The 21,215-nt window shown below is 37.5% G+C and overlaps 1 protein-coding gene across 11 annotated transcripts in view; it reads right to left on the minus strand.

Moving 5' to 3' along the window:
* The window catches only part of CSGALNACT1 (chondroitin sulfate N-acetylgalactosaminyltransferase 1), a 405,491-nt gene that overhangs the window by 56,478 nt on the left and 327,798 nt on the right, over positions 1–21,215 (minus strand). For all 11 annotated transcript variants that reach the window (XM_069075776.1, XM_069075774.1, XM_069075771.1 and 8 more), the window contains one exon: positions 6,267–6,483. In XM_069075776.1, coding sequence (XP_068931877.1) covers positions 6,267–6,483 — 217 coding nt within the window. The remainder of the gene's footprint in view (positions 1–6,266; positions 6,484–21,215) is intronic.

Here is a 21,215-nt window from a genome sequence, read left to right on the forward strand (position 1 = left end):
ACTTTAGTGATATTTTTTTAGTAATTATTGCTGCATAGGTCAGATAGACCCTCAGTTAGTTATTCTTGGGTCTTAACTCTTAAGCCAAAGTGTATGTACTACATGTCTGAGATAGGGACTTGGAGCTCCATGACTAAATTGGTTTTCTGGATGTTTTAAATGTTGGTATTTGTCAATTGAAAGGACAAAAGAAAAATGAAGCTATAAAAAAATTATAATGCAAATACTCCCCTATCCTCTGGCATGTGACAGTGCCAATTCCAGGATTATGTCTCCATTCTCAAAGTCAGGTCCTACAGATCACATGTGCACACAAATTTCTCCATACTTTTTTTAAGAGTTGTCATACAGGGGCGGCCAGGTAGCACAGCGAGTAAGAGCACCGGCTCCAGTGTCAGGATGACCTGGGGATCAAATCCAGGCTCAGATACTCAGCACCACACCCAGAAATAACTGGCCATGTAACCATGAGCAAGTTACTTAACCCCGATTGCTTAAAAAAAAAGAGTTGTCATACAACTTCCCTCTCTGTATGCTTAGCAGCAAATACTTAAAAAATTACTATTTTGCCCTGTAGCATTATACCAGGCAAAAAACTTTGGCTCTAAGGGCAGGCGGGGGGGGGAGGGGTGGAGTACACATATTAGATTTGTGAAATATAAAAGTGAAATTAATCTAACACATAGGATTTTCCAAAAAAGTAGCCAGGAGGAGATTGATAATATAGACTCTTGGCCAACCCATGAATTCAAGACACATACATGCTGAAATTTCAAATGAATAGTGGCATCTGAAGGCTAACTTAACTTCTAAAATTACATATGATTTCAACACTAAACAGACATGAGAAACTGTATACACACATAAACATAACATATGTGTGTGTACATAGACAGATAGACAAATTGAAGATTAAACTTGGCTGGGTTCTGGAGGGTGCCTGTGATTTTACATACACATATACATACACACACATATACATATATATATATATACATATATATATGCATATATGTGTATGAGCATTGTTCTTTGCATGCTGTCTCTTCCCATTAGACTATGACCTCCTTGAGAGAAGGACTTGGGTTTGTTTTTTGTTTTCTTTTGTTTTTATTTGTTTTTGCCATTCTTTGCATCCCAATACTTAGCACAGTACCCAGCACATACTAGGTGCTTAATAATTTTTTGTTGAATGACTAAGATTCTCTCTGAAGCAAATAGCAACTTTTTAACATCAATACTCTTCTGGTGATGCAATAGGGTGACATATCATGGAATTCCATAGTCTCTGAAAAATCAAAATTGTGGTTCATTCAAAAGGCAAGAGGAAGATATATGGCCATTAACTTATTTTCTTTCTCTATATATGTATATTGCAGGGTGTTTGTTTTTCTTTTGTTCTCAACTGCAGGGGGATGAGTATGGGAGAGAAAGATGATGGATTTTTGCTAACTGAAAAATATAAAATTTAATTTAAATAAAAGATTCATGGGCAACATGAATAGCATAGGAAGCAAGGTAAAAGATATATTCCAGCTGGTATATAACCCAAAAAATTGAGGTAGGGGAGAGGACAATCATGTAGCAAGGGCAAACAATAACCTATGAACAACTCACATACTGCTCTGGAACCCCAGTAACATCAAGAAATCTAGTGCCATGCTGATTAGGCTATTGTGAAGGATTGATGGGAGGAAATGGACAAGAGTCCCTCCAACAGGATAAGCAGGTAAAGATGGATCATAATCTATACCACCCTGATGCAGACACTAAGCAGAGAGGTAGAAATTAAAGATGTGAAAGAAAAGTGAGAATGCTAAAAGAAAGGGTGTAGAGAGAGAAGATAAATAAAAGGGCTCAAGACAGATGCTTGAAGGACATTAATACATTAGGGGACAGAAGAAAGTACATTAATATATGGAAAGAAGACTGAGAAGAAATAGTAAGACAAGAAAGAGGAGAACCAGATGATACTGTAGTGTCAGGAAACCCAAGGAGAGAATGTCAAGAAAGAAGAGCGTGGTCAATAATGTTAGATGAGGCAGAAAGGTCAAGGACGATGCTCACTGAGAAAAGATCATTGAAACTAGCAATTAAGGAGTTGCTGCAGAACCAGGAGAACATTGTACACAATAACAGCAACATTGTGCAATGATTAAATATGACAGACTTAGCTCTTCTCAGAAATACACTGATAGAAGACAATTCCAAAAGATTCATGATGGAAAATGCTATCCATATCTAGATAAAGAACAATGGAGTCTGAATGCAGATCGAAGCAAAATATTTTCTCTTTTTTGGTGTGTGTTTTCTTTCTTGTGGTTTCCCCTTCTGTTCGGTTTCTTCTTTCACAACATGACTAATGTGGAAATATATTTAACATGATTGTGAATGTATAATCTATATCAGGTTGCTTGCTGTCTTGGGAGGGGGAAGACAGGGAGGCATGGCGAAGGGAGGGAGGGAAAAATTTGGAGCTTAAAATCTTGTAAAAATGAATGTTGAAAACTACCTTTACATGTAATTGGGGAAAACACTATTAAATGGAGAAAAAGAAGTTACTGTAAACTTTATTTTATTTTTTAAAATTAATTAATTTATTTTTAGTTTTTAGCTTTCCCTTTTATAATGCTGTTACCTTTAGAGAGGGCAGTTTGAAAAGGTCACTGGGAAAGGAATTCAGATTGCTAGAGGTTTAAAGTGAATGAATAATGAAGAATCAGAGACGATCAGTGTAGACTACTATTTTATTCATTTTAACAATGAAGGTAAGGAGAGAGGACAATGGCCAGGTCCAAGGAACACTTTATTTAGGACTGGGGAGATGTGAGTATGTTTGTAGGCAGAAAAGGAATAGACAGAAAGAGTGAGATTGGGGATACGAAAGTAGAATGATGGATAAAGCAGTGTCCCCAAGGAAAACAGAGGGGATTGGCTCAAGTATAAGTGGATGGATTAGCCTTGGAGAGGACTACAATCCCATCTTCTAGGACTAGAGGGAAGAAAAGGAATAAAGACATAGAGAGATTTTCAGAAATAGAGAAGGAAAGATGAGACAGTTCATGATAGAGTAGCAGATGAGGTCACATGGTGAGAAAGAGGGTAGAAATGGATGGAGAAAAGAGGTTTAAAATAGCATTTAACTAAGGCTGGATCTACTCCACTTGTCAATACTGTTCCCTGTTGTTAATTACTTGCATGCCTCATCATGGCTACCCATAGGAACCCAGGTAATCTAAATCATGTAAGTGAGGGCTTAGTCTCTCTCAAGCACAGCTTCCTAAGAGCCTAAGTAATGAGCAACCAATCCTACTATTTCCATTACTTGGCTTGGTTTTCAGAACCAAACATTGCTGCCTTTGATCTTCCAGGTTACTTGCAACTTCCCATCCCAGAGAATTTGATTTATTACTGAGATGTGAAAAAGCACACTCAAGTCTCAGGGGAATCAAAGAGATCCAGTTCTGACTGCCAACCATGGGTTTAGTCATTTACAAGGTAGAGGCTCCTACCTGGAAGGCTGCCATTCCAAATAAAAGACATAAAGGAAAAAGAAAGAAATGAAAAAGAGAGACCAGGGGAAGTGGGAAAGAGAGATCATTCAGTATTAGCCTCTGATGAAAGAGAAACAGCACAGAAAACCACTGTCAGTACTTGGGAGCCCAAGAGGTACTACAGAAATATTCCAGTGACTGTTGTATTAAATAATAATAATAGTAATATGATATTTATTAGCATTAGGAGTATTATAACTTTTATATAATATTAGTAGTATAATAGCATTATCACAATAAAGATAATAAATAATACTAACATTTATATAGGGCTTAAAGGCTTGCAAAATGTTTTACATATGTTATTTCATTGAATCCTGATATCAACATTGTAAGGAAGGTACTACTATTATCATTCCTATTTTATAGAAGTAAATAAATACTGAAATATACATAATAATAAAAATTAATTACAAGAAAGAAAATAAGATTGCTAAAAAGAAGGTATATAGAGGGAGGGGTTAAGCAAGAGGGCCAAGGACAGAAGTTTGGGGGACATTAACATAAGGATGAATATGAAGAGATAAAAAAAAAACTGAAGAAACAGTCACACAAATAGGAAATTCCAGGTACTCAAGCCAGTCTTATGATGGCTCATTGCTATTGGCTCATGGCTCAATGCCTCATTCTTATTCCAGATTATATTATAGCAGAAGACCAAATAGTAAGCAATCTTGAAGGATCTGCAAACCGTGGCCTGTAGAGAACCAAAAACCCAATGAGGGATAATGTCATCTGGAAGACAGGAGACTAAGGGGAAATTTGATAGCTGTCCTCAAATATTTCTCGGAATGGCGTGCAGAAAAGAAATTATTTAAAAAAAAAGCTCACGTGGATAGAATGTCTTATAATTTACAAGGTGCTTATCTTAGAACAACTCTATAAAGCAGGAAGCACAAGGATTGCTGCTACCATTTTATAGCTGGAGAAGCCAAGGACAAGAGGCTGAGTGATTTGGCCAAGATTACTGGTAAGTGAGCCTTGAACCCAGATTTTATGACTTCCAGGCCAGTGCTCTTTCCATGATTCTATAGGGAAATGACCCTGGGTTTCTCTGGGGAAAAGAACATGAAGACTGAATCATAAAAAGTCAGAGTTGGCCTCAAAATAAAAAAGAACTTTCCAACTAGAATTGACCAGCAGAGAAAAAGCTGCCAAATGAGATAGGAAACTGCCTCCCACTGAAGGTATTCAACTAAAGTCTAGATGACCAGCCAACAAAATCTTTATAGAACATTTGGGCAAGTTTTATCTAGATGACATATAGGGTTTCTTCCAGTGCTAAGATTCTGCAGTCCTGATCTTAATGGTACCAAGGGAAGAACTAATGTTAAAATCTTGGAAAAACAGAAAAGCCTTGTTCCTTAGCTAGGGGTTAGCCCCATGCTGGTAAAACTGCGGCTCTTTCATGGTGTTAATTGAGGTATAACTTTAAAGACAATCTGGTCCAATACCCTCATTCCTTGGTGTTCTGAAGAAAACATGCTACTTCTTCTCATAGAGAAGATCTACAAGCCCAGTAAGAATTAGGATGACCAGGTTAGTCTGGGAGAACTTTAATATATGACAGCATAGTAAATTCATGGTCACCTAGTCTGATAATGGATAGATTTATTTTATATAAATAATTTGACAAATATTGGATGGTTCCAGGATTTGATGTGTGGAAGACTTACAAAACTAACTTTTAAAACAAGGCAAGTGACCTTAACCATAGCCAGTATTAGGTATATATAAGGGTTTGTGTCTTACACATATCACCAGACTCTTGAAAATAAAATCAAAATTGTTGTTGTTGTTGTTCAATCATGTTTGACTCTCCATGGCCCCATTTGGGGTTTTCTTGGCAAAGATACTGAAGTTATTTGCCATTTTCTTCTCTAGTTCATTTTATAAATGAGGAAACCGAGGCAAATGGGATTAAGTGACTTGCCCAGGGTCACACAGCTGGTAAGGGTCTGGGGCCAGATTTGAACTCAGGAAGATGAGTCTTCCTGGTTCTTAAAAGCCAACTAGATTTTAGACTCATTTAGACCCAAAGTCTAAGTATTCAGCATGATTTTCTGTATTAATGAAATACACCACAGAGAAAACTGAATCATTATTTATTCACAAGCACAACTGCTATGTGAACATGGATTAGAAGAGGGAACACATATTGATTTGATCAAATGTTGCTCCTATTATGGCCAGGGTCAGCACATGGAGGCGGACCCAATCTTGGATGCAAGAAACAAGGTGAGAAGGTTCATCTTTGCAAACCCAGTTTTCCTTTGGTTGCTTCCCAATCCATCTTGCACCATAAACCTCTGCTTGCCAAAAACTTACTCAAGAGAATACGGGGGTCCTTATATTTTAAAAAATGGGGGGCTGCTGGGAAATGTCACTGACACATTTGCCTCCATTCTTTCAAAAAATGGCAAACAGAGAAGGTTCAAGAAAGCACAACACCAACAGGTATCATGCCAGACTTAACTCATGGTAAAATGCAGCCCTTCCTCCTCCCTTCTATTGCTGAAGGTACAGGAATACTTCCTAGGAAATTACAACTTTGCTTAAGGGATAGTACATACAAGTTATGCTTTGTATGAAGAAAACAGACTTGGACATGGAGAGAAAGAAACCTTTGTATGGGAGGGAGGAGGGGGAAATGACATCAACTTCCTAATGTATATCCTGTTGAGAAAGATAAACAAGTAGAAACCAACCAACCTGAAGTTCTGCATGAACTGTCGGAACTTGTCCACCCTCTTTGCCAGGGGCACGATAACGTTGATAAGTGTGTTGGCCATGTTGAGTTTTTCATTTTTTACTTTCATGATGGGGCCAAATGGTCGGAACAAGACAAGTCGTTTGAATTCATGTTTTTGGTCCCCTTTGAATGTGAGCTCGTACAAAGTGCCTTTATCTTTCTCTGTTCTGTATATCCCTGTAAGAAGAACAGGATATGTTTTTGCTTTTGTTTTTTTAAATATGAATACCAGGCTGCTGGAGCAGCTTTGATAGCAGAAAATTAGTACAAAATCAATCTCTTTTGGGGGTGGAGGGGGAAGAATTCTTAAGATAAAAACAAAATTTTTAATTAACTTTTTCATCTTGGCATTTTTCCTGGCTGTCCTCCAAGCCTGGAACTCTTTCCCTCCTCATTTCTACTTCCTGGCCTCTGGCTTCCTTCATGTTTCAGCTAAAGTCCCACATTCTTTAAGAAGCTTTTCCAGGTCTTCCTTAATCTTAGTCCCTTTCCTCTAGGACTATCTCCAATTTATCTTGCATATAGCTTATTTGTACATGATCATTTGCATGTTGTCTCTCACGTTAGACTGTGAACCTCTTGAGGGCAGGGACTGTCTTATGTCTTTCTTTGTAATCCTTATCACTTATCACAGTGTCTGACACTTAATAGATGTTTAATAAATCTTTATTAATTGCATTGACAAAATAATTTTGATCTACAATGCCCCTAACTGAAAATATCAAAGGACCCAAGTTCAAATCCATCTCTGTAAACTGCTGCATGTGTGGGCATGTAGGGCAAATCACCTAAGGTTTATGGTTCTCAGTTTCCTCATCTGGAAAACAAGAAGGTTGAACTAGTTGACCTGTGAGGTCCCTTCCAGCTCTAAATGTATGATGCTGTGACTAAAATATTCATGATTAAGCCTTGTCTTTAACATTTTGAAGTTGGTTTGGGTTTTCTGCAAGAGGGTCAGAAACAGCTCTCACATTTACTGCCATTTTTGTCATGATAGATCACATCTAAGAGGATGACAAAAAAAATAGGAAAAAATGTTAAGTTGTTTTTCATCCCTAGTGCTCAATCTGAGAGATTCATCTAGCAATATTCACAGTACAGGATAAGGCATACATATTCTAACTCATTCTCAAGAGCCTTCCTGATGCCAGGATTCCACTAGGCCACACTTTCCCAAAGACAAAGAATTTTTCCATCCATGCCTTACATTCCACCCACCAAAGCAACCACAGCATAGAAGCAGCAATGAATCCAAGGCCACGCAGAGATCTGTGCACAGTAATAGATAAATTATCGAATTATTAAACAACATGCTCCATAGGATCAAGGACTCTGGTTTACATAAATTTTGTATCTATGCCAAAACCTAGAACATGTATCTCCCCATAATAAAGAGTTTTATAATTTCCTAAATTGAATGAGGGTGGATGGACAGTGATAATGGACAATGGAAAGAAGGCAGAATTATACAACTCCCATTTTGTGCCTGTTATCTCTATGAAAGGAAATGATTGCAAAAACAGTTAATGGGGAATTGAAACCTAAGGTAGTGTTAATAGTCATAGAAAGCTTAGTCACCTTCAGAGAGCTCAAATAAGTAGACCCAGAAAAAGCTATGAGCCACATGCCAGTATATTGAAAGGACTTAAAAGTTTAGAGTTGAAAAGGAGCTCAGAGATTTGTCTATTCCAACCCACAGCTGAGTAGAAATTGTCTTAACATCAAGTACTTTAAGGCTTGCTAAGCTCTTTACATATGGTATCTCATTCAATGCTCACAACATCATAAGACAAGTGCTATTACTGTTCCCATTTAATAGGGTTTTGTTTTTGGGGGGGAGGCTTAAGTGACTTTGGGGTTAAGTGACTTGCCCAAGGTCACACAGCTATTTTTTTTGTGTTAAGTGTCTGAGGTCAGATTTGAACTCAGGTCCTCTTGACTCCAGGACTGGTGCTCTATTCACTGCACCACCTAGCTTCCCTCCCTAAACCCCCCCCCCCATTTAATAGGTTTTAAGAAAGCATCCAGGCCAGCCATATTTACTCCTTCGTTCCTCTCCAGTTTCTGCTCCTGCATTTCTTCCCATCTCTCTGGGCTTCTCTTTCTACCATGCTTCTATAACCTTCACCCCTTTTTAGCTTCCTTTTAAATATTTCATCCTCTTTTATAATATAAGCTTCTTAAGAGCAGAGACTAAATTTCTATTTATTCCTATCCACAATCCCAGCACTTCGCACTAAGACATAGTAAGTATTAAATAGATGCTTTTCGGCTTGGCTTTATTTGAGTACAGACCAGGAAACTGAGACTAAGAAAGTTTAAGTGACCAGCCTAGGATCACCTAGTTAGTAAGTATCTGAGGCACTATTCAACCCAGGTCTTCCTGACTCCAAATCTGACATTCTAGCTGCAAATTGTCAATAAGCCTCTGTCTGATTAACTCCCATGATGGTGAGCCCACTATTTTATGAGGCAGCCCAGTCCACATGTAGAAGGCTCAAATAGCTATGAAGCTTTTCCTTATTTCAATCTGAAATGCATCTCTCTGCAACGTGTACATATTGATCCTAGTTCTGACCTCAGCAGCCAAACAAAACACGTCAAGATGGTTTTTGGTCTTCCCACCCTCCAAGTTTTATCTTCCTCAGACTAAATAAACATCACCAGTTCCTTCCAACTAATACTTGTACTTCATGATTTCCAGTCCTATTACCATTCTGGTCTATCCTCCTCTGATGACAGTACATCTTTTCAATGTCTTTACTAAAATGTGTCACCTAATAATTAAAGAAATATAAATTGAAATAATTTGGAGGTACCACCTCACACCCATCAGATTGACTAAGATGACAGAAAAGGAAAATGACAAATGCTAGAGAGAATGTGGTCAAATAGGTACACCAATGCACTGTTGATAGAGCTGTGAACTAGTCCGACCATTCTGGAGAACAATTTGGAACTATACTCAAAAGGCTATAAACTGTGCATACATACACTTTGACCCAATAATACCACTAATAGGTCTATACCTGAAGGAAATCAAAGGAAAAGGGAAAATGACTCATATGTACAAAAATATTTATTCTTTTTGTGGTGGTAATGAATTAGAAACTGAATTGATGCCCATTAATTGGGGGATGGCTGAACAAGTTATTGTACATGATTGTGATGGAAGACTATCCATGCTGTAAGAAATGATGGAGGGGATGGTTTCAGAAAAACGTGGGACAACTTATATGGACTAATGCAAAGTGAAATAAGGAGAATAATGTACACAGTAAGAGTAATATTATAAAGAAAAACAACTGTAAAAGACTTAGTAACTCAGATCAATACAAAGATCCACCAGCACTCCAAAACACTCATGATGAAAAATGCCATCCATCTCCAGATAGTGAACTAATGGACTCAGAATGAAGGCTAAAGCATATTTTTTCCTTTCTTTATTTTTTTTTGCATAACTTCATATGTGTAATGGCTATCATATTTCTTACCATCTCAATGGGTGGTTAGGGAAGAAAAGAGTTTGAAACTGAACAAAAAAAAAATTTTAACTCTATGAGCTCTGACCAAGGCTTGAATGGATAAAATGGACTATTTTTAAAAAATAAACTTAACATCCAATGTGATCAAAATATTGTTTCATGATAAAAGAAAAATTTTAAAATATGTATCATCTTGCAAATTCAGTAACTAAATTGTGTAAAAGAAATGACTGCAGCAAAAGAGGTTATTATATTTCATTATAAGCATTTTTGAAGGTATAAAAATTGTCAGATGTATGTCAATGAATTTTATAATCATTAATAAATAATAAATGTAGTTGGGGGAAAAGAAAAAAAAGCATTACCCAGAATTAAGTATAATACTAAAGACCTGATTTGACCAGGGCAGGGCTCATTGAGATTATTAAGTTTATTTTCCTGAAAACTAATATTGTTGTGAGTAAGCTGCTATATAAATATTAAAACATATTAATAGGTAGCTATTATCACCATCATGCTTTGGTTAATGCAATATAAGAATGCTTTAGCTTTAGGGGCTGTCATGTCACATCTGTGACTCACATGATGCTTATAACTAAAGAAAACCTCAGGTCTGTTTCATATTAATGGTTGTACATAATGTCACCTGTCCTTGTAATTAGAAAGATGAATGTTTTAAATCCAGGTGAATAACATTAAATTTATGCCTATTAAACTTTATACCATTCGATTCAACCCATCATTCTAATCTGTTTAGACCTCTTGGGTCCTGATTCTGTCATCCATTATAATGGCTATCACCCTGAGAGCCATATCCTCCATGAATTTGACAAGTATGCCATCTATATCATTAACCAAGTCACTGATTTTCTTTAAATTGCTGGATAAAACAGGACCAAGGACAGAGCCCCAAGGCATTCTGCTATAGACTTTTAAGTCATCGTTGATTCATTAGCACTGCTTTTTCATGTTCTTGATTTCCCTTCCCAACCAGTGTAAACCTAAAGCCCTTTTGATCACTACATAATTGTTATTCTTAAGCAATGACTGAGTAGGAATGTGTGTTTTCTCTTGAAGAGATGAGAGCACCATCTCTCTTTCTAGCCATACTTTGAGAAGCTAAAAAAGCCCTTCAAGGTAAAAGATAAAAAGGAAAATTTCTCTCCACATCTCATCTCTGGATAAGCTAAATAGAGCTCCTGGCTGAATTTCATTGAGTGAGGAGTGCCAGCAAACAAATTTCTGCAGGGATTTCACACAAACAGCTGAGGAAGGAAAATCAGACTGAGGTGAAAGAAATAGGCAAATTCCCTAAGTAGCAGCCATATTTACTTTTGAAACACATTAAGACACTGTGTGCAGGAGAGCCATGAACCATCAAAATCTTAGGACATAGCCAGAAGCCTTACCTAGAGGTGAGTGGAAATCAAGAGGTCAGAAACTAAGGAATGTTACAGTGAATGGAAGATGCATTCTGCAATAAATACAGTACTAATTCTATATTAATTTAAGATTTACAAAGCATTTTCCTTACAACCTTGTAAGATGGATAGTGCATGTATTAATTATCATTATTTTATAGATGGAGAAATTTCATGAGTCATAATTTATGTGATTGGTTCATGGCAACTTAGTCATTTCTAGACTCAGGAAGACCTGAGTTCAAATACTTCAGATATTTATTAACTGTGTGAGCCTGGGCAAGTCACTTAACCTCTGTCTGTTTTTTTTTTTTTTACCTGTAAAATGGAGACAATAATAGCCCCTACTTCCCAGGGTTGTTGTGGAGATCAAACGAGATAATAATTATAAAGTATTTAGCATAGTGCCTAGCAGGTAGTAAGTGCTATATAAATATTAGCTATTATTATTATCATCTGTGCATAAGAGGTATATTTTAAATTCAGGTACCTCCTGACTACAGCACTTTTCCTCTACATTATATTGTCCCGCCAGCCTATTGGTTTCCATTTAATGATTCATAAACCCCTTGGAAGTTTGTTATGATGAACTTTGCTCCAAAAATTCTTTTCTGGCACCTTAAGCAGCAAATAATTGCCCAGTTATATCACATATATTTTTCTCTGTGACAATAATTTTGTGCATGCTTGAAGCATTATTAGCTTGCTTTTACAGTAACTTAAAATTGTAATGATCATATATGCAACGATTTTGGTGTTCATACAATGATTACATCAAACTCTAACCACTTCTGACTAAGTACAATATGTTCTTACAGTTTCTCCACTTGTCATCAAATTGTTTCCAAACCATCACAAGAGTTCAACATTCAAATACAAACTGATTCCCAGTGGATGGTCAGATGCATGTGTATACCCTCATTTGCTTTCTGTATAGTGCACTAAAATACCTTCCTCATTCCCCTTTGCTACCCTATAATTATACCTCATCAGAAGAGTAATCATGTGATCAGGATGTTATAAACATTTTCATTCTTGCAGTACAAATGTCACGCTATTTGAAAACCATGATAGCTAGGCATTATAAGTCAAGTTGAAATGATCAGGGAAAATTACAACAATTTGTCAAAAAAAAACCTGATACTGCCTCTCATCATAGTACTGTTTTCTGAATTAAACTTATCTTCTGCTTATTACTATTTTTCTAATTGGAGGATTTTCAAATGAACTGATTGGCAATGCTGGTCAGTAATTAAGTTGAATTTCTCTGAGAGCATAGCTAATTGGTGTGCCAGTGGTAGAAGAGGAGAAAGTCTTATCTGAAAAGATTCTTTCCTTATAAATGTTAATGTATTCTCTCTCTCTCTCTCTCTCTCTCTCTCTCTCTCTCTCTCTCTCTCTCTCTCTCTCTCTCTCTCTCTCTCTCTCTCTCTCTCTCTCTCTCTCTCTCTCTCTCTCTCTCTCTCTCTCTCTCCCTCTCTCTCTCTCCCTCTCTCTCTCTCTCTCTCCAAATATAAGTAAACAAACAAAACACATAACATGTAAACAAACATTGTTAAAAGTGAAGTAATATATGCAACTACACTACAAACATATTTGTCATTTAAAACAACACTTATCAATAGCCAGTAGAAAAGTAAATTATCTATATTGTAACTAGTTATTCATTTTCATCATTTGATTAGATAGCTAAAAAAAATTTTAAATAAATTTTCACCTCTCAACAAGAAAACCTATAAAATTCTCCTAATATTTTCCATTACATATTTGTGTTAACAAGCATGTTTACTTTATTCTTGTTTTAAATCAAAATACAGAAAAATTCTATATATAATAAGATTTAAGGCTGTGTTCATCTGATATTGAGCCAAATATTGCAAAACTCTATTCAAATATAAAAGTCCAACATCAAAATTAAGCTTCAATATGATTATAATAAACATTTTCCAACTTGGAACCTATTTAATTAAAAATGTTATTTATATTTAACAAAATCTATAAAATAAATTGAACATGAAGTCTTACCAATAATAGCAAGCATTATGAGGTCTTGCTGGATTACTTTTAATTCTTACAGAATGTGCCACATAAAATATTCATAATTATTTTACAATTAAAATTTTGTGATTTTCTATTTAGACTTTTCATAACCATAGGTAGAATAAACTTTATCTGTTTTATAATTATATAATATAAATTTGAATTTGGAGTTTTGGGTGGCAGAAGTTTTCATTTTAGTCATTATTGTTTGTCCTTCATTTTCAAAGGGGAACAATGACATCATGAGGTGATGTCTTGACTTGAGGGTGAATTGAACTTAAGTGAGGCAGAGTTATACAAAATCTTCAACCTCACTCTCTCTTCCAGAATCACAATAGTTTTGTGGCAGGACAAAAGTCAAAATGATTGGCAATGGCTCGAGATGCAATGGATGACCTTGACCTCTTTAATGTCTGACCAAGCTCTAACTGCTCCACAGCACCTACTTCAGCTGCCTTCATGGCCAATGGTGCAAATTGTTCTCATCTGCCTATTTTACTGGGGAAAATCTTCATATACTTGGGGTAGATATTCCTATAACTCACTGATAGGTTTGAGGATTGTTGATTACCCTCAACCAGGTTTAACCCATCTGCCAAGATGATTTTACTGTGTTGTGGCCACTGTGCATGCTAGAGCTTCTTGGAGCTGGGTGAAAGGTGAACACCAAATGTGGAGAAGCAGCCCAGAAAAAGCACTTAATGAATAAACCTAAAAGAATGTTATGAGTAGTCTATTAAAATACCCTGGGGGTTCATGAGACATTGACACATTTTTTGTTGTTGTTGAAAGGAGTTAGCAAAAGAAACAAACAAAAATTACTGGGAACCATTGCTCTAGACCATACTCTTTTACCACTTATCTCTACGCATGCCTGGAAAATGACTGCAGTTAAAGCAAAAGCTAAACCAACCTGAGCACAAAATGCACAGTAATAACAGGATTAAATTGTTTCCCTCACCAATGCTCCACCAAAGAAATTACAGATCCTAACTGGCATTAAGCCCACCCACCCTCTGCTAAAAAAACATAAATCAATGTTCACATAAGGGAGAAAAAATCTGATGTCCCAAGGGAAAAGTATCCACCTACTATAGAGAGCAGAGGCACCAATTTGTGGGTCCACTGGGAATTCCCTTCAAAGTGATTACTGAAAACAGAAGCAAGGGTTCATAATAGCAAACTGACAGTTCTACAGTCTATCAATCCAACAGAAGCATCCTTATCTATTAGACAACTTGTCTGTCCACAATACTGACCAAATCTTCCACAACAAAACACAAAATCCAAGGAAACCATCAGCCAAGGAATGCTCTAGACAACAGTCTTGACTGATATGGGGCAAGCTTCAGGATGCACTTAATCTTCCCATTCTTTTGCTCTCCTTGAAGTCTTTGAGGAAGAAAAGAGGAAGAGATGTTCTCCCAATCCTATTATAGAAAAGATCTGAATTACCAATAAAATTATGACTATCCATTCCCCTTATTCCACCAGAGAAAATGCAATAGAATGTGAGGTTCCCAGCCAAGAGATGCACTCTACATTCTCTCCATCTTCTCAGATTCCAAAGAGCAAGTCAACAGATAGGTGTAGCTCTGGCCCAAGGATCAGTAGATACAGCATAAAGTCAATGGCATCATTCCTGCTGGCATTGTGTATACACACTAGAAATGTCACATGTTGACTCCACTAAGATTTCTGCTCACGTGTCCTCACATACTCAACAAGGCATGATTAAAAGGCTTGTGCTGCAGATTTCCTTAGGAAAGTCCTTCTACACTTCTTGATCCTAGCCAAAGTTAATACTTCCTAGTGTAGCCTGCTCTCCAAGTCACTACTGTGATCAGAGTACATACCTGGACAGGGAATCCACAATGAAATTCTTTCATTGTATTTTAGTATTTGTAGAAAATTTTCAGTTCCCGGTTGGATTTGCCTGTGTATTACAGGTAAAATGATCAATCACCAGTGAGATGTGGCTTAACTGTTTTATTATCTCATTCCAGAGATTAGGGAGAAAATCACTGAACAATAAATTTCAAAGACTTGGTGTTCTTATCATCAATTGCTTCATAAGCCCCATTCCAGTCAAATAAAGTACTCTATTTCATAGCTCTGTCTTCTGCCATTGACCCTACACTAAGTTTCTCTCTAAAGAATGTAGCTTGAATTTTCAAGATTTGCTCCCTTGCTCCTTGGTTTGAATGACTTCTTGTAGTCCAGGATTGTGCTGTTACCACCACCAATCATCCATGGACAACTAGCAAAGAGGACCAGTTTAATGATACAATATTCACAAACACTGATGATGTACACTCTGGTGGAAGTCCCCAATTCTCTGCAGCACTTTTATCCAACTGTGGCCTAGCTCCCTGAGTATCACAGAGAGCCTTCACCCCTTTTTCAGGCATTACCACAGTTTCAGTCTCAAGTGGTCTCCAGGAGAGAATGTTTGCATTTTCATTGGTTTTGCTCAGCATATATTGAACTCATGGTTGGCTAGTCCTATTACTGATCCCTGGCACACAACTTCCAAACTGGCTCTGCTCAGAGTATAGGGCAATGGACTGCCACTTGTCCGTACTTTACATTTAGTTCTATGTAAATACTTTACATTTAGTTCTATGTAAATAGTCGGCCCTGTGACCCAAGATCCCCATAAATTATACCACAATCTCACCACCCAACTTGGGACTGTCTTTTGCCTCTTTTTGTACAAACAGAACTCAGGAATGTTCCCAGCATAAAGTAGGCACTTAATGAATGTTTATTGATATATTGAGGTGCAAAACTAAAAGGGATCTAAGAGGTCATTCAGTCTGAACCCTTTATTTTACATATAAGGACACTGAAATCTAGAAGACGAAGTGACTCACCCATGGTTACACACGTACTAAGCATCAGACGTAGAGCTCATACTTCATAGTCCATGCTCTGGGGCGAGATACTTATGATAACAAGTATTCCCACCAATGCCCAGAACACATCCACATTTCCTAAGTTAGTCTGTCAATTGTAGTGTAGATAGAATAAATATAATATATATACACATATATATGCGTGTATGTATGGATGAATGGATGAATATTTCTTAGAATTTCCACCCAAACAAGTTTAATGATTTATATAATGAAAAGGGAAACCACTCAATAGGTCATGAAATAACAGAAATATAGATACAAAGTTGGAAGGAGCCTTAGAGATCATTGGGTCTAACTGCCTCATTCATGAAAAAAAACTGAGGCCCAGATAGATTAAGGAATGGGCCCAAGATCTCACTGATACCAAGTGGTAGCATTTTATCACATGCCCTTCAAGGAAGCAAGAGCAGAGTAAAATCTGCCTGCTACCTTGTTTTCCCCCTTTTCTGCCATGACTATGGCAAAAGAGAAGGTTCTCCCAGTCAGGGACCAGCACATCCTTTTATGCATATCCTTTCCCTCTAAGGAAGTACTCTGATTTTCTCTCAACCTGGGAAAAACTGGAACCATGAAGTTTCATAAATTAAAATTAAAATAAATAAAAATTTTAAAAACCCACTCTTTAGTCAAAGATCTGAGTTCAAATACCATCCCTGGGGGAGATGACCTCTAAGATTATTCCATCTTTAAGTCTTTGATCTCAAAAAGTAGCAAAGCTGTAATTAACTCTAAATCAGACTCCAAGTTCTTACCCTTTTTCGTGTCATAGGCCCCTTTGGCAGTCTGGTGAAGCCTACAGGTGGACCCTTTCTCAAAATAACATTTTTAAATGCATAAAACAAAACATATAGGATTATTATTTTTTTGCTTTTTTTGGAGGGGGAAAGGCAGGGCAATCAGGGTTAAGTGACTTGCCCAAGGTCACATGGCTAGTAAGTGTGATCAAGTGTCTGAGGCCGAATTTGAACTCAGGTCCTCCTGACTCCAGGGCCGATGTTCTATTCACTGCGCCACCTAGCCACCCCAGGATTATTAAATTTTAAATGCATAGAACAAAATATATAGGATTATAAACATAACCAATCATAGTGAAAATAAAAGTATGATTTTTCTTTTCCATCTGAGTTTATATACCCTCTGAAATCTATGACCCAAGGTTAAGAACCTGTACACTAAATTATGCTGTTCCTTGAGTAGAAATTTAAAATAATAATTTTATTACTCAGGAATCTAGAGCAGGTATGTTAGTGACAATCTATATAACCACTAATACAAAAAGAAAAAAAACACAAAAGACAAAACCTACATTAGTGGCAAAATTAAACTTTATTTTACTAATACTTTTTCTCAAATTTCATCAGGAAAATGGCATTCCCTATTGTTTATTGCTTTCTTTTTCCTCTTTTCTTTTTCTACTTTTTGGCTTTTGCAAACAGACTAGAATTACTTTTAGTTTTACAATTCTTTTAACTTTGTTCCTCTACCACGTATTAATATAAGATTAGCTTCAAGGAATCATTAAATTAATGTCAGTTCTCTACTTGCCATAATTAATCCTAAATGGTGTTATTCAAGGTAGTTCTTATGCAAGGCTCAAAATAAATGAACACCTTACAACCGTTTTAGCCAAAGGCATGTCTCAGAGGTGATCAAAAGGTAGGCATAAAACTACAGAAATCCATCTGGAAATCATATTTTTCTGAAAATTACTGAGTCATATTTACCTAGTAGGTTTCTTTTTTCTTTTCTGGTCCATTTTTTAAATGTCTTGAGTCCGCTGTCAATAAACACATCTGCTCTCAACCTGGAAGAACAGTATTTTATCTGTAATAACCCAGAGCCCTCTCTTCAACACTACCCATCTTGGGTTGGTGATAGTAAGATCGTGCCAAAAGGAATTTGGTTTCTGGGCATGGAGCAAAGCATATGTCTGTGTGCCAAGTTAGCAGTTGTGGAGTGTGCAGTGGTTTTTTTGTACTAATTAAACTACTTATGGCCAATGATCAGATAGAATAGAAATCAGAGTATGAAGTGAACACTTTCTCAGAGATTTTTACCACCACAAGTTCCTTGAAGAAGAGCAAAAAGCTAAAAGATTACAAAGAATGAGTAAATGCATGTCTGCTGAGTGAACAATTTATCTCTAAGGGCACTAACGGAATCACAGAACAGGTGGGGGAGGGGATGCCTCTGAGAACAACTACTGAAAGTCACTATCTGAATAAGACTCTCTTTATTAAGATGCCCTAGGGACAATCATTCAGTCTTTGGTTGAAAACCTCCATTGAAGGGAACCCAGTACCCGAAGTGGGATCCCATTTTGCTTCTTGTCAACTCTAATTATTAGAAAGCTTGTGCTTTCAATAAGCATAAATTTCCAAACTACTGCTTCTCTCTTCAATCATGAAGAACAAAAGAACACTGGCTCTGGGGTCAGAGGTCCTGGGTTCAAATTTGGCCTGACACTTACTACCTCTGAAACCTTAGGCAAGTCACTTAATCTCCACAAGCTTCAGTTTCCTCACTTGTAAAATAAGGGTGTAGGACTAGATCACCTCTAAGATACCTTCCAGTTTTAAATTATGATCCTCTGATACTTCTACCAGGGCAGCTAGGCGGCACCATATTGTACAGAGTGCTGAGCCCATGGTCAGGAAGACTCATCTTCCAGAGTTCAAATCTGGTCTCTGAAATTTACTGCCGGTGAGACCCTGGGCAAGTCATTTAACCCTGTTTGCTTCAATTTCCTTATCTGTAAAATGAGCTGGAGAACACAATGGCAAACTACTCTAGTATCTTTGCCAAGAAAACCCCAAATGGGGTCACAAAGAGTCAGACACAACTGAAAGGAATGAACAACAAAAATTGGAGCAGGGGTGGGGTGGGATAGGGGATGGAGCACTGGTAACTGTGAGAAGTGAGATCAGTAAAAGCCCTATGCTACAGATGCTTTCAAAGGACTGGTATAATCACACAAATTTTATTTACCCTTTCTGGACCTCAGTTTTTTCATTTACTAAAAAAGCATTTGGAGTAGACAGCCACTAGGGTCTCTTCCGACTCTAAACTTATGAGCTTTGATCTACAATCCTTGGTCTATGGTCTGCATTGATGTAGAAAGTACCTGCAATGGTGAAATTATGCCTCTTTTGAAATATTCAAGTCATTTTACCTAGACCAATACCTGAAAGGGCCACCAAATCCCATCTACTCAAGCAGTAACTAATTATCATGTACAAAAGGCTGGATCCTTTTCACTGTCTTTACCAGGGAAGAGAATTGCAAGGGGTACATTCTATTGTTTTCCATCCCCAAATGGTTGAGTTTGGCAGCACACACTGGGAAACCTCAAGAAGGAACTGAGGCTGCTGCCTTGATGCTGCTGGTGGAAGACAGGACCATTAGAGGAGAGGCATCAGTAGCCCATGGTAGAGCCTTGCTGGGCTGGCAAAGAAAAGCTAAGCAGGGACCTTAATGGAGAACCTGGAATGACAAATGGAGGACAGACTTCACACACTAAGTACGTAATAAATGCCTATCAATGATTCACTGACATTTTTAATGGCACTTTGTATTTTGCAAAGAGCTTTCCTTATAACAATCTTCTTAAATAGGTAGAATTATCTCCATCTTATGAATGAGGAAGGTGAAGCCCAGGGAGGTAAAAATATCTAGTAATGGTGGAGTCAGGAATGGAATCCAGTTCAGTCAATTATTAGGTGAGTGGTCTTTTTACTACGACATGCTGCTTCTCACTGGGCCAAACTCTGAAGAAGAAAAACGCTTAGGGTTCTTGATAGGATTCAACTACATACCAACAGTGAGGCAAAAAAAAAAGGAACCTAGATGCCACATATCCAGCCAATGCCTTTGCTTCCAGATGGCCAACTAAGGAGTATGGGCATTTTATTTTGACAACTGTAAGGGTTCTTGGCATACAAATGCTCTTTCTATTATATGCCTCTCATGCCAGTGTAAATGCCCTCTCTCATGTCATTGATAAAGACCATTACAGGACACTGAGTTTAAAAAAAAGTATAATGGTGACTATATATTGACATCCTCCTATCTGATCTCTGTCTCCTTCCCCGGCCTCTTGTCCTCCCCCTCTAACTTTCCCTCCCTTCTTTCCTCTCCCCTCTCTCCTCCCTTTCCTTTGCCTTCTCTTTTTTCTTCCTTCCTTCCTTCCTTCCTTCCCTCCTCTCTCTCTCTCTCTCTCTCTCTCTCTCTCTCTCTCTCTCTCTCTCTCTCTCGCTCGCTCTCTGTCTCTCTCTCTCCTCTCTGCTCCTTCCCTCCTCCTCTCCCCTAACTCTCTCCCTCTCCCTCTCCTCCTTCTTCTCCTCTTCTCTCTCTTTTCCTCCCTCCCTCCTTTCTCATCCTTCTCATATAACTTTTCCTGGAACAGTGCTAGATTGATGTATTAAGTGATCTGGACAAACCCTATTCTAAAAGTTGTAGCTATATATGACTAGGAAAACTCACATTAACTCTGTACTGGAGAACTCTGTAGTCCACATTATAGAGTACAGCCATCTCTGGGTAAACTTTTTATAAAGAAACATATTCAAGTCCCAAATTTTATACCACAAAGAGACCTAAATGACAACCTAGTCCAATCCCCTCATTTGTAAATGACTAAACTGATTCCCAATGCACATAAGTGGTTTGTCCCAAAACTAACTGGTGGTAGAATTTAGCCTAGGACCAAATTCTACTATTTGGAAGGAAAAAATCCTAGCATTCTGAAATGCATCTACACAAAGAAAATCATACCCATTTTCTGCTAAAAAAAAAAAAAAACAGCCATGACCTCAGAGGGATTGGCACTCCCTCCACTGTTGCAAATACCAGTTCATCCATATTCCCAAATGGGGAGACTAGAGATATTCCCTTTGTATGGAGGAACAAAACAATCAAGATAAACTTGACCCATCCATCAGCTCAGCTGGAAAGGCAAAGGCAAAAGAATGGTACTGTTCAAGTATTAAACAGATGAGCAGTAGATAGAGTATTGGATTGGGCTCCAAAACCCTGAGTTCCAA

This window comes from Petaurus breviceps, unplaced genomic scaffold, assembly GCF_028583685.1.
Source record: "Petaurus breviceps papuanus isolate PSGF00001 unplaced genomic scaffold, PetGlider_PUasm1.0 90919, whole genome shotgun sequence".
Classification (NCBI taxonomy): Eukaryota; Metazoa; Chordata; class Mammalia; order Diprotodontia; family Petauridae; genus Petaurus; species Petaurus breviceps.